Source organism: Miniopterus schreibersii, assembly GCF_964146895.1.
Source record: "Miniopterus schreibersii genome assembly, chromosome: 20".
Taxonomy (NCBI): Eukaryota; Metazoa; Chordata; class Mammalia; order Chiroptera; family Miniopteridae; genus Miniopterus; species Miniopterus schreibersii.
This window is the reverse complement of record NC_138122.1, coordinates 17,648,920-17,661,779: the sequence shown is the minus strand read 5'-3', so window position 1 is coordinate 17,661,779 and position 12,860 is coordinate 17,648,920. Positions and strand designations below refer to the sequence as shown.

At 49.8% G+C, this 12,860-nt stretch overlaps 1 protein-coding gene across 1 annotated transcript in view; it reads right to left on the bottom strand.

Annotated features, from left to right (window-relative positions):
* Positions 1-6,931: 6,931 nt before the first annotated feature.
* MN1 (MN1 proto-oncogene, transcriptional regulator) overlaps positions 6,932-12,860 on the bottom strand; it is a 43,959-nt gene continuing 38,030 nt past the window's right edge. The window contains exon 2 of the mRNA XM_081123487.1: positions 6,932-9,934. Coding sequence (XP_080979613.1) covers positions 9,753-9,934 — 182 coding nt within the window. The 3' untranslated portion in view covers positions 6,932-9,752. The remainder of the gene's footprint in view (positions 9,935-12,860) is intronic.

Below are 12,860 nucleotides of genomic sequence, written 5' to 3'. Positions count from 1 at the left end.
TGGCTGGGGTCCTGGCCCAAGAATTGACGAGGTGGGGGATGGGATTTAGAGTCACATGACCCCTGAGGATCGCCTCTGGCTCAAATCTCCCTCTTTGCTTTTCCCTCTCACCCTCAAGGCTCTAGGCTTTGGCAGCTTTCCCGTGAAACCCTCTCTAACTGCTCAGCCTTTGCCCAGGCCACGCCGTCTTCCTGGAATGCCCTTTCTCTAGCTACTGAAACTCTCAGCACATCCACAGCCTCTCTCCAGTGACACCTCGGCTCGATGCTGTCACTCATGCCCCACTCTCTGGCCACTTATCAAGGAGTGATCAGAGTCATGGCCTCTGGTCTCAGGGTCTCAGGGTTTCAGGATCTGGAAATTTCTAGACAGTGAATCTAGGCCTGGAAGAGAGGGCCTGTGCACTAGATTTGAACTTCCTCAACCAGGTTAGTCTTGCCTGGCACATAGTAAGTAGTTAGCTAACATTTGTTGAATGAATGAATGAATGAGTGAATGAGCAAGTGCTAAAATTGCAGAAGAGAGAGGAGTAATTGAACTCTGTAAACCCAATTCCACTTCTGTTCCTAACCAGCACTCCATCCCCATGAGACAAATCTGATGTCCTCTAAACCAATCACGAGGAAACTGTGGTCCAGGGAGGTCCTAGTTTGGCCACCTATGACCTCATCAGGGACCCTGCCCCTCTCTGGGCCTCAATTTCCCCATCTGAAAAGGAAGCAGTACCCTTAGTATTTAAATTCTAGAACTTCCCAGCTGTGTGGTCTTGGGCCAATTACTCAACCTCTCTGAGCCTTAGTCCAACATCATTAGACTATAAATGCCAAAGCAAGTGTGCATGGCCAAGGTGTTGTAAGGGTGGTGATAAACGCTGTAGCTGCCAGCTTCATGGACATGTGACTCATACAGTGCACAGGACCCAACACACACAAGGGCCCCACACTTGGGTTCATGCTTTGCTGTCACCGTCTAAAAGTCTTGATAGTTTTATCTTTGAACTTGGTGTTTTGTAAGTGAAGTCCCACTGGGCCCTGGAGCATGCATGGGAGCCAATGAAGGACATGCAATATTCGTGTCCACTGCTGTTTCCTGAGCACAGAAGCCAGTGGACCCACTATGCGTGGGAGTTTGGTGAGATGTAAATCAAGTACGAGGTAGGCAGTTTGCATCTAAGGTTAAGTGGGGGTGCTGTCAGCCCCAAGGGGCGCCCCTTTCCACCCAAACTTACCTCTAATGCAGAAAGAAGATACTCTAGGAAACCCAAACAACCAAGAAACTCTATGGTATCCTTTCTTTCTTTTTTTTATGGTATCCTTTCTGATTTGTATTTACTGATGCTGAAATGATGACATAGAAGGGAAGGAAAGTGGAAGGTTGAGTGTTGCTAGAATGTGTGTGTATCAAGACGTGAGATAAAAATGTTTGGGTTTGTATGAGCAGCGTTTCCACTGTTCTGGTTCAAACAAAATACATGTATGAACTACAAATACAAATTGTGTAATTTCGATGATTCCACACACGAATTAAATGCTCTCATATTTGTACTTAAAGCTGGTATTGTGCAATATGCAGATGAAGGGTGAAATTCATGCTAATAATTTTAAAATTTAATTTCTTTACTTAGAGCCACATTAAATAGCAAAAAGGAACTCCATAAGTTGAGGGAGAGACTGTGGAAGAGAAAAGCTTTATATTTTAGTGCCTTTTTGTGTGTGTGTGTGGGGGGGGGGTCCTGCTTTTTGAACAAGGGGCCCACATTTTAATTTTGTACTGGGCCCCGCCAACTATGCAGCCGGCCTGCCCTGAATTGGCAAGAAGGCCGGCCAAGCCAAGTCTGAGCTTGCGGCCCACAGCCCTTGGTCCCCCATCCGCAGCTGACCTGGCCACCACCTGCCTCCCCACTGTAAAGGGTCAGCAGTCACCAGGATAGGCCAGCTGGGGTTCTTATCCTGGCCCAGAAATCAGAATTCCAGACTCCACATCTAGAGTCTGTATTAACAACATTCAACCCCATGCATTATGAAAATAACAGTTGCAGGCAATGTCCAGCCACTGTGGACTCTCACCATCCCCTAGTCACCCCATCTCACAAATGGGTAAATCAAGGCTCCCAGAGGCAAGGTCCTCAAGGCCGTGCGGGGTTTGTGCAGCAGGAGCAGGATTTGAACCTGGTCCCTGGGCGCTCCAGCCTTGTCAGCTATTGTCAGCCACTCGGCCTCCACACCCTTCTCCTCCCCCCCTGCCCGGCCTTGGCGCCTCAATGGGCCCTTTGTCCTCTGAGGGGCTCAGAACTCCTGAGGGTTCCTCCTGGGAACAAAGGCTGGAGGAGTGGGGGCTGCTTGGGGCAGCTGGAGGGGGCTCGGGAGCCACCAGGAAGAATGCGATCTTGCGGGTGAGATTCCCGTGGGGTCAGGCTCCTCCGGCCCATGGGGAGGGGCTGTAACGAAAAGAACAAAGGCCGCAGCCACAGCTCACGGTGGCATTGATCCGGGCGGTCCCTGCGGCCCCCCAGCTTCCATACCGCCAGCCAGCCTCGCAGGACGGCAGCCCCAAGAGGAGGGGCTGGAGCCACCTCCCATCATCTTCCCTCCTGTCCGAGGGCTGGAGGGGAGCTGCCAGGGGCACCTTCTGGCTCAGCCCACAGCCCATACCTGTGGTCAAGCGAAGGGAGGCAGGAAAATCAAAGCCTCTTCCTCCCCAGCCCCCCTCCCTGCCTCCTTAGCCAACAGCAGCCGAAAGGATGGGAGAAGATTCGCCTGGGCTCTGCCCAGGGCAGGGAACAGAGTACTTATCCAGCAATTACTCTACGCAGGGCACAGACCAGAGCAGGGAGAGCAAAAAAGACCTGGCCCCTTGAAACTGAAAGACCCAAATTGGTCCCGGGCTCTGCCACTGGCAGGTTGTGTGGCCTCAGGTAGATGGTGGTGCCTCTGTGAGCCTCATCTGTGTCACTCACTGGGAGCTGGCCCAGCCTGGCCCTGTGCTTAGCATGATTGAATCCTCACGGTCCTCGGAAGAGGAGCTGCCACCAGGTGCCCAGGTGACCTTGGCCACGTGGCTTCACCTCTCTGTCTCAGCTTCCTTCTCTGGAAAATAGGGTTCATCAGAGAGCCTGCCTCCTCTGCTGTTGTAACTCATCACACAAGTGTTTCCTGTTATTAATTATTGTGCCTCCATTTGCACAGGGAGAAACTGAGGCACGTAATGGTGAATTCTACCACCACAGCAGCTGATGCGGATGGAATGTTTGCTTAGAGCAGCTCCTGTGCAAAGTCCTTACCACGTTGAATCCTTACATCTCTATGTGGTGGGGGCTAAAATTGGCCCCATTTTCCAGATGAAGAAACTGAGGCTCAGAGAGCAGCCACCCACTCAATGAGCAGGATTTAGAGCTAATGGACTGTCTGCCACCCAGCCCCTATCTTCTCCCAGCACCTCCCATATCATAGAATGAGGCTGATATCCCTCCCTGGACAAGCAAGGGGATCCTGCCAGATCCCAGTTCCAGTTCCTCCTGGGTTCCCACTCTCCCTAGAAAAGCAAGGCCACAGGGCCTTGCTGGGAGCTGGGAGGTTATCCCTGTTTGCTCAAATCCCTACAATAGGTACAAATAAAAGATGACCAAGCAGGCAGGGTTTTGGATGGAGAGTCAGGCCTGGGTTCGAATTCCAGAAAATGAGGGGACATCTCTGGGCATGTGTTCAATCAATGGCAGTCAGCACTGTTATTCACAGTCCCCTCGCTATCCCAGCAAGCTGGAAATCGAACCAGAAACCCCAAACCATCAATAGGCTGTGTGATTTCATTTTTATGACGTTCAAGATGCAAGAACAAAGGCAAAACTAATCAATGATGATAGAAATACAATCAGTTGTTGCTTTAGGGGTAGGTTGTTAACTGGAAAGGAGCTGACGGGTACTTTCTGGGAGCTTGTCCTATTGTATAATATTAAAATTATACAGAGGTTTCGGTTGCACACGTGTAGACATTGGTGACAACATAGCAGATTATATACTTAAGAGCTGTGCATTTCAGCCCTGGCCAGTGTAGCTCAGTGGTTGGAGCATCATCCCATACACCAAAGGGTGGTGGGTTCAATTCTTGGTCAGGGCACATACCCAGGTTTCAGGTTCAATCCCCAGTTGGGGCACATACAGGAGGCAGCCGATCCATGTTTCCCTCTCACATCGATGTTTCTCTCCCCTCTTTCTGTCTCTCTCAAGTCAATTTTTTAAAAAACTGTGCATTTCACTGTATAAAAATTATCCCTCGATTTTTAACATGTGAAAAAGGGCTGGGGACCATTGGGTTATATAAACAAAGAACTCTTTCCGAGAGGTAAAATGGTGCAGCTGCTGTGGAAAGAGGCTGGCAGTTCCTCAAAAAGTTAAACACAGAGTTACCACGCAGCCAGGTAATTCCACTCCCAGGTATACATACCCAAGAGAATTGAAAACGTGTGTTCACGCAGAGACCTGTACACGAATGTTCTGTGGCAGCATTAGGTGTCATAGTCAAGAGGTGAAACAGCCCTAACTTCCATCAACTGGGAAATGGATAAACAAAACGTGGAGCCATATTTAGCCATAAAGAAGAATGGACCTTGAAAGCATTATGCTGAATAAAAGTAGTCTGACACCAAAGGCCACGAATCAGGAGGATTCCATTTATATGGAATGTCCAGAATAGGCAAAGCCACAGAAAGTCAATCAGTGGTTGCCAGGGGCTAGAAAAGGGGATAATTGGGATGAACGGAAAATGACTATGAGGTTTCTTTTTTTGAGCGATAAGAATGTTCTGGAATTGGATAGGAATCGTGTTTGCACAACGCTGTGACTATACTAAAAGCCACTGAATTGTGCATGTTAAAATCATTAAAATGGAGAATTTTGTGTTGTGTAAATTTCATATCAATAACAAAAATTTCCCAAGGTTCCTGGGTCAGGCCCACAGGACATAATGGCAGAATCGGGGTCTTAAATCCATCCTATCGCACTGTGTTAATATGTGATTGCAGAGTTTTGTACTCACCCTCAATTACTTCCAGCTCAGGTCTCCACAACACCCAATTGGGGTGCTCCAGGTGAGGTCCTTCCTGCTGATCCCCTTGTCAGTTACAGAAATCCGTGTTTCACTCGGGTCTTGTGAATATTTCTAATCTTTGTTCAAAGAAAGCGGGATGGGGCACCCTTCTTACACCTGCCCCTAGCTCTCCAAGGGCTGAGGGGCCCCCTGACTCCTCCTCCACCCCCCCCATGAGACAGCCTCTCAGCCCTCTGGAGTTGTGGGCGCCTGAGAAGGAGGCAGCCATTCTGAGGTGGGACGTCTGGTTAAGATGGAGTTTCTCTACCAACATGAAAAGGCCAACTTGCAAGATGTACCAGCCTGCTGCTGGAGCCCCAGTACCAATATCCATCCCGATGTGACAGCCCCATGTCATGAGCCCCATTTGGTCCTGGGTCCTCTGAGAGGTGAATTCATTCACTCACTCATCCATTCATTTCACACCAACCTCTAGCCTCCCAAATGCCCACACCAACGGCTCATCATTCTTTCACGTTTCTTCCCTTCCTTGGGTACCGAACATGATCATATACCACTGTCACTTTGAGCAGGAGACCTTTAAAGGTTAAAGAGAGTTTTAAGCTCCACCAAATTAAAGTGAATATAGAGGCCTTGTCCTTAAAACTTTCTATTCTGACAAATAGGTCATTGTACATATAAAGAAAACTTTAAAAGCTGAAGAGAAGAAATACAACAAAATTTTCTGCCAAATTAGGGTCAATGTATACACTGGGATGAATAGGATGAACTCCTAGTCATCCTTCAAAACCCCACCTGGGCATGACCTGCTGGAGGAAGTCTTCCCCAAGCCTCCTACATGGGGTTCATGGATCTCTCAGAGTATCTTCCATCCTTTGTACCCTGGGCTATTGTGCATATTTCCCTCCCTTTTAACCTGTCTACCTTTTCCCTCCATTCTCCCCTTTGTAGACTAAGGTTCTGCAGTGGCCTCAAGCCTAAGACTGCAGGTGGCAGAGTGAAGCTACTGCCTACAGGGTGGCCCATGGGACAGCCAGAGCTTCTACAGGGCCTGAAACAGGGCTGGTTGGTGCTCACAGAAACCTTCAAGCTAGATATTATTTGCTCCATTTTCAAGACAAGAAAATGGAGACTGGGTGAAAACCACTTGTCTACAACAGCCCATGGCTATAAGCGGAGGAAGCAGCAACCCACCCAAGATAAACAGACTCCAAAACGCTGTCGGCTGCGCCATGCTCTGATCATGGCTCGACACTAACCATTTATGCATTTGGAGCCCTCCTATGTGCTGTGTCCACACATACTGTATTGTCTTCTATAACAACTCCACAAGTTAGACCCATTTCACAGGCAGGAAAAAAGAGGAACTGAGAAGTGGCATAATGTGCAGGAGGATACAAAGCTTACTGATTTCTGAAACTGAACTCTAAGACCCAAAAAATAACCATTACACAGTACAGCCACCTGGGTCTCCCCTCCTGCATTAATCAGACACCAGTGGCTCTCAGATGCCTCCCAGGGAACATTGCCCCATGTTTTTATTGTCATGAGACGGGGTGTAAGGGGAAGAGATGCTACTGGCATCTTCAGGCCGGGGATGCTGTTCAACATCCTACAGTGCACGGGACAGACCCCACCACAGTTACCCGGCCAAATGTCAATAATGCTGAGTGGAGAAATCCTGGGATTACCCCGCTTGGACTACCATCATCACACCCATGCACACTCACTCTCACACACACACACACACACACACACACACTCACACACAGACACTGCAGCATCCAGGCCTATACTCCCATCCCCTGTGGATTTTAAAAAAAGACCTACACACAAAGGGGAGGGGTGGGGAAAAACAAAGCGAGCCCCACCCACAAATGTACCACAGTCACCATTAACGTCATATTTATTGTTATTTAGCTGCTCAGGAAAACATATACAGGTATATACAATATGCATGAATACAGAAGACTGCACTTTACATATTTTTTTAAAAAAGAAAGAAAAAAATAACACTCAATTTCATGAGCTATTGTCACAGTCTTCCAACCAAGCATTTCAGAAATGAATTTCTTTTAAGAGTCAAAAAAGATTACAGGATTGCCTAACACACAGCAGAGTTAAGTTTTCATATTTTACATGTGCAATAACGTTTCATTTTCTTTCCCAAAGAGTTTGCTATGCAGTACCAATTACCAGTGTTCGGAGTCTCGTGGGCTGGGTGTGTTTTTAATTTGCTTTTATTCTTTCCATTTAACCAAATTTAATGAAATAACATCCTTTTGCTTAAGGCTATTTTTAAAGCTGTTCCATTCTGGGGTCATGGGGAGCGAGAAAGTTTTAAACTTCAGGGGTTTCCGAGGTTGCTAAGACCATGAGCTAGCTGGTGGCCAAGTGCTGATGGACTCAACACAGGGAAAGTCAAAGACAGAAGTCAAGACACTTGGCTCCCCGGCCTTAAGCAATTAAGGAGAAATCGTTCCTGTTTTAAAAAAATAAAATGATGAAGCTCTCAGACAGCTGTACATGGCAGAATCAGAGGGGGCGTGGGGCTTTGCTCAGACTGGCTGATTCTCCTGCAGCTGGTGGCAGGGTTGGGGGGCAGGAGGGGGGACATCTCTCCCCTTTTCTCTCCTTTGGCGGCAGAGCTCAGGAACTGAATCAGCTCACACCTCCTTCTGATCAGTTCACACCGCCTGCTCCTGCCGGCCGGGGGTCAGCCCCTGGTCAGACTGTCCAGGCCAGAACCTCACACTGTCCAGACTCTGACCTGAGCCAAAAAGGCCGGCAGAAGGAAAGAAGGAGGGGGCTATGGAAAGAGCGAGATTTTTCTGGACGCTCTTCTCCCTTGGCTGAAAAGTTCTTTGAAATAAACAATGTGGGTGTTGTATGGTGAGCCCAAAGCCTTCAGGTCACCTGCTAAAAAAAAAAAAAGCCAGGTCTGCAAACTGAGGACCTGGGGGGGAAGGGGGGAGGCTCAGACTGGGGAATTTATTAAGACGTGGTCACTAACAAAAACAAATAAAATATGGGTCGCCGATTTGGGTGAAGTGATATCCACCACTTCCTGTCTGACCCACCCTGGAGTCTCAGTGCCCCCCATCCCCCCATAAATCATTCAAGCCCTTCGTAGGCATCAACAGCACCCAAAGGTGCCCGCTCCTGTCAACGTGAGCCTCTGGTAACCACCGCTCTGGGAGGACCAGGTAACATGCCTCACTGGGTCCAGGAGCCCTGCTCACCCAGCCGCCCCTCATCACTTCTCAAAGGAGAAGTCATTTCTTCATGAGACACATGGGATGTGGCTCTAATTTTGCAATAGAGTGAGATTAAATCAAAAGGGAGGGGGGGGAATTGCAGGGTTCAAAAAACAAGGCCCGGGTATCAAAGTCATGAGCTATGTTCCCTTTCTCCCCGCTCTGGCCCTCAGCAGTCTGCAAAACCCGGCCAAGAGCTATTCCCAGGCTTGGAGAGGGGGGTTCAGCCAGCTGAGCCTGGGGCTCCCTCATCCCTTCCAGGGCGGGGGGTTGCCCAGGTTGGGGGTGATAAAATAGATGGGAGCAGGGACCGACTGGGAAAGGTGGGGGAGATCCACCAAGTCCCCCCTCCTTCCCTAGGGATGCAGGGCTAGGAACAGCTTGTCAGGAAAGATCAAGGGTTAAGAACTGATGCGCTCCCGACTCCAGCACCCAAGACCCAGCAGCCTGGCTGCAGCAGAGCTGGAGTCTGGAGCCCCCAGCCCCACGGACTCTGCAAACTGGAAGGCCACCATCCCCCACGCAGGCCGGGGCTGCTCAGCATAGCGTGAAAATTCAGAGCCCCGGCATCTGAGGAGAGGCCCAGCAAAGGAGAGAAAACACCACTGTCAGATTCTCTGACTCCTTCACACAGTCATCACCTCGATCGCAGAGAGGGGCAGTTTCCAGCGGCAGAGAGAAGGGAGCTGGAGGCTGCGCGTGTGTTTGTCAGAAAGAAAATCTCTCTCTCTCTCTCTCTCTCTATTTTCTTAGGCAACAGACAAAACAAAATCCCCGGTGGAATACCTAAGGGGGGCATTCATTGTTTGGCTCCTGCCTGCCTGATGACAGTTGGATGTCAATATATAATATTGTGATGACAATTTGACTTTCACCCGGCAATATTCCAGAACTACTCTGCTCCAGGATTTCCATTTTAATAAGCAGTGAACAAAGCAAAAAGCAAAAAGAAAAAAAGGGGAAGAAAAAAAAAAGCGAAAAAAACGGCGGGGGTGGGGAGAGGAGCAAGACTAAAAGAGATTAAAAAAGGAAAGCAACTCTTGTCTGATTATGAAGTAACGATACTTGGACATACAGCAGCGTGGAAATAAAACAAAGAGAGAGGTCATCTAAAAAACGTATGCCAAGATGACAGAAAAACGGGAATTATCTAGCAGGGAAAGGCTTAAGCAAAAGTTTGCTAACTGCAGCAGGGTTAACACTGGTAACATACTGTGGCAGACAGAGTTTCTCTTTTAAAAAAATTTTTTGAGGTTTTTTTTTTTTTCCCCTTTAAATTAACCCTTTCCGGTCCATATGCCACTAAGCAGGTACCAATCTAGAAAATAATTCATCCACTCAGCAATAGTGGCCCTTTCAAATTATCAAGAGGGGTGGGGGTCCGGGGGTGGGGAGGAGGGAGAGAGAGGGGGGAGGGAAGGGCCTGGCGGGAGAGGGGGCATTCTCGTCAATTCAAGTTAGGGCGGCCACGAATGTCCCGAATCTGTTGGAAATATCAGAATGCAGGGACCGCCAGGTGGGCACGGAGGCTCGGGCCTTGGCATCGCCCACGTCGTCTGTGCAGTGGACAGACAGGCACTGCAAGTGGCTGCCAGGCTGGGCTGCTGAGGCCTTGTTCGCGGGGAGGTCATGGGCTGCAGGGAAAGAAGGAAGAGAGGATGTTAGCAGCAAGCTCGGCTCCGCAGGAGGCCCGACTGGGGGCAGAGTGGGAGAGGCACGAGAAGAGAGGCAGTGTCTGTGTTCTCGTTTCATGCCTACAGGCTTCCTGAAGAGGTCCAGAGGTGTTTAGGTAAAATCCCCCTGCTGTTGCCTTTGATTTGGCTGTGAGACCTCAGGCAAGGGAAGCCATCCTCCTGGGTCACAATTTTCCACCCTTGGGAAATAGGATTGTTGGACAGGGTTTGCCCATCTCTGATGAACTAGAGTTCCCAAAAGTTTCACTGGACCTGAACAAAGTAGGAAAGGTTTCCTGGAGAAGGAGCATCTGAACTGGGCATTGAAGGATGTGTAGGAGTTCTTTAGATGCAGTGAAAGGCTGGCAGGAAAACTGTCCAGGTCCAGACCACAGCCAATTCTCTTGTCATCTTCCAGAAAAACATTTGCTAAGGGTCTACTATGTATTGGGAACTTCCTTAACAAGGAGCCAAATTGCTCAGAGCAGTAAAGACTAAAAGTTCGGATTCCCCCTTTGCCCTTTGCCCATCCCCAACTGCTGCATAAAGGGACTTTGGGCGGTAAGGGTGAGGGAGTCTATTCCTCCCCTACCCCCTTAGTGAAAAATCCCCTCCATTTCCTTCTCATTCAGTCACACAGCACCAGAAACACCACAGATCATAGTGATGTCTGGGTTAGACACACTTGAAGGGGAAAGTAGTTTGACAGCCATTCACACCTTAGTATGAATTAGACTCAATGCGAGCAAGAACTGGGAGTTCTGAGGAGGGAAGGAATGGAGGTGTCATTTTGGAGGATTGCTAACTTACTGCGGCTGGTGACCAATGGTTCTGCTGTTAGACCCACTGTATATTGATGAATATTCTCATTAACCTCCTTTTATACAGCTTGACTCTCAGAGAGGAGGGGTGACCTGCCCAAGGTCACATAGCCAGGAAGGGGCACAGTTGGGTTTGAAGATGGGCTGATGGTGAATTTCTGATTCAGTAGATGTGAGAAAAGCTGGAATTGGGGGTGAGGGCTCAGCTTGGGCCAAGAGAGCACACCCAGATACTGAACTCCAAAACTGGCCCACCCTCCTCAGTATGCTGCGCAGGCCCAGCCAGGGCCCTGTGCCAGGCAGGAGTTACCTCACCCATCTCACCCTCTGGGATTAAGAGCAAGGCCTCCCTCAGGAGCTGAGAAAATCCTCCCAGAAGAACGGGCCCAGGCAGCCAAAGCCGGGCTGTGACTAACAGGGTCTGGGGCCCCCACCCTGGAGCCCTAGAGACACTCAGCTTTGGGATGTTGAGAGGAGCTGGGGCTGGGGAGGAAGGTTCTCTCCTTTGCTCCTTCCCTCATTCATTCAATTAATAAGCCTTTATGGAGTCCCCACCATGTGCCAGGTGTGGTGCTAGCCCCGCGGATCAAGCAGGAAACAAGGCAGACACTGTCTTCCTCCTGCTGAGGAGGCCAGGAGACAGTCATAGCACAGTCATTTTGGAGTCTCAGACTGGGGCTTGAATCCCAGTCTCACCACTATGTGGCTAGGTGTCTGCCACTTTCCCTCTCTAGGCTCAGTTCCTCATTACTGAAGTCAGGGTGATGTCATCTCCCTTGGGGCCTTGTCACGGCCTGGTATACAGAGAGATCCCCAGAGAGGGCCACTGGGACTGTTGTTAGTATCTGGGGAGGTCAGAAGGTGAGGGGTCCTTGCAGCCATCTAGAAGCCCCCAAGCCTCATTCCCCTTCTTGGGAATGGCCAGACAGACACGTTCCTGTCCATCAAATTGGCGTCTTCATCCCATTTTACAGGAGAAACCTGAGGTCTCAAAGCTGGTTAGCAGTGGTGAAGCTGGGATGCCACAAACACCGCAGCCAGGCTCCCCGGGGAGAAGATGACCCAGAAGCTAGTGGCATCAGCCTCAGGGTCCCGAGCGCACAGCAAGCCCTGGATTCTAGCAATGCTGACGCAGCCTTCACACCTCTGCTTTCAAACCTACGCTTGACTTGCTCCCAGTGACACTCCACTGCTTAGCACCCCCAAAGGCATTCTGTTCCAAGCCTTGCAAGATCTGGATTGGCAAGAGGGACGGCGTCTGCCAAAGAGAGCAATTCTGAAAGGGGTTCCTCACGTCACTTTACACACATGATCTTCAGGAACCAACACAGCAACACGTGTGCCCATTTTACAGACAAGAAACCTCTTGCTAATGTTTGCACCGCTAAAGAAAAACAAGACCCAGACCCAAGCTCCTGCCATCTGGTCCCCTTGCTCTGAGGCTGCAGTACCAGGGTCGTGAAGGGGCATCAGCATTTTCTGAGCTACAAGGAGACTTAGGGACTCTTTCTGCGACCTGGGTTTGCTGAGTGATGGTGCCAGACTGACCGAAACGGCCAGATTTCCTAAAGATACTCTGTTCCCAAGTTATAGATGACTCAGAAGTAAGTTCTACGCCAACACCCAAGACAGTTGCTCTTCTTACGTAAGGTGGATTTAATCAGCACACAGCTGAACACTTATCTAATTCCATCCCCTCACAAGCCCAGCAGTTGGGTGACCCTTTTCCCCACTTTCAAGGAAGCCCCTGGGGCTCAGAGAAGGTGAGGGGCTTGCCTGACGTCACAGAGCACTGGTGCAGGATTCCCCAGCCTCTGCCTGGGACAAGCAAGAGTTTGGTATCCACGGGGAATATTTTTAAGAGAGAATATTATTCTTCAGTTCTTGACAACCCAAGCATGACCAAACTCATCCTCCCACCGGATTCATTCCAGCTGGGGGGACCCAACACGCCCTAGGACCGCGGCTCCCCCAGGCTGCTGAGTGGCTGCCGATAAATCAGTCCTGCGGAAGCCGCCTCAAGTCAGGGCCTGCCCCAGCTCCCGAGAGGCCCTCAGTCTCTGCTC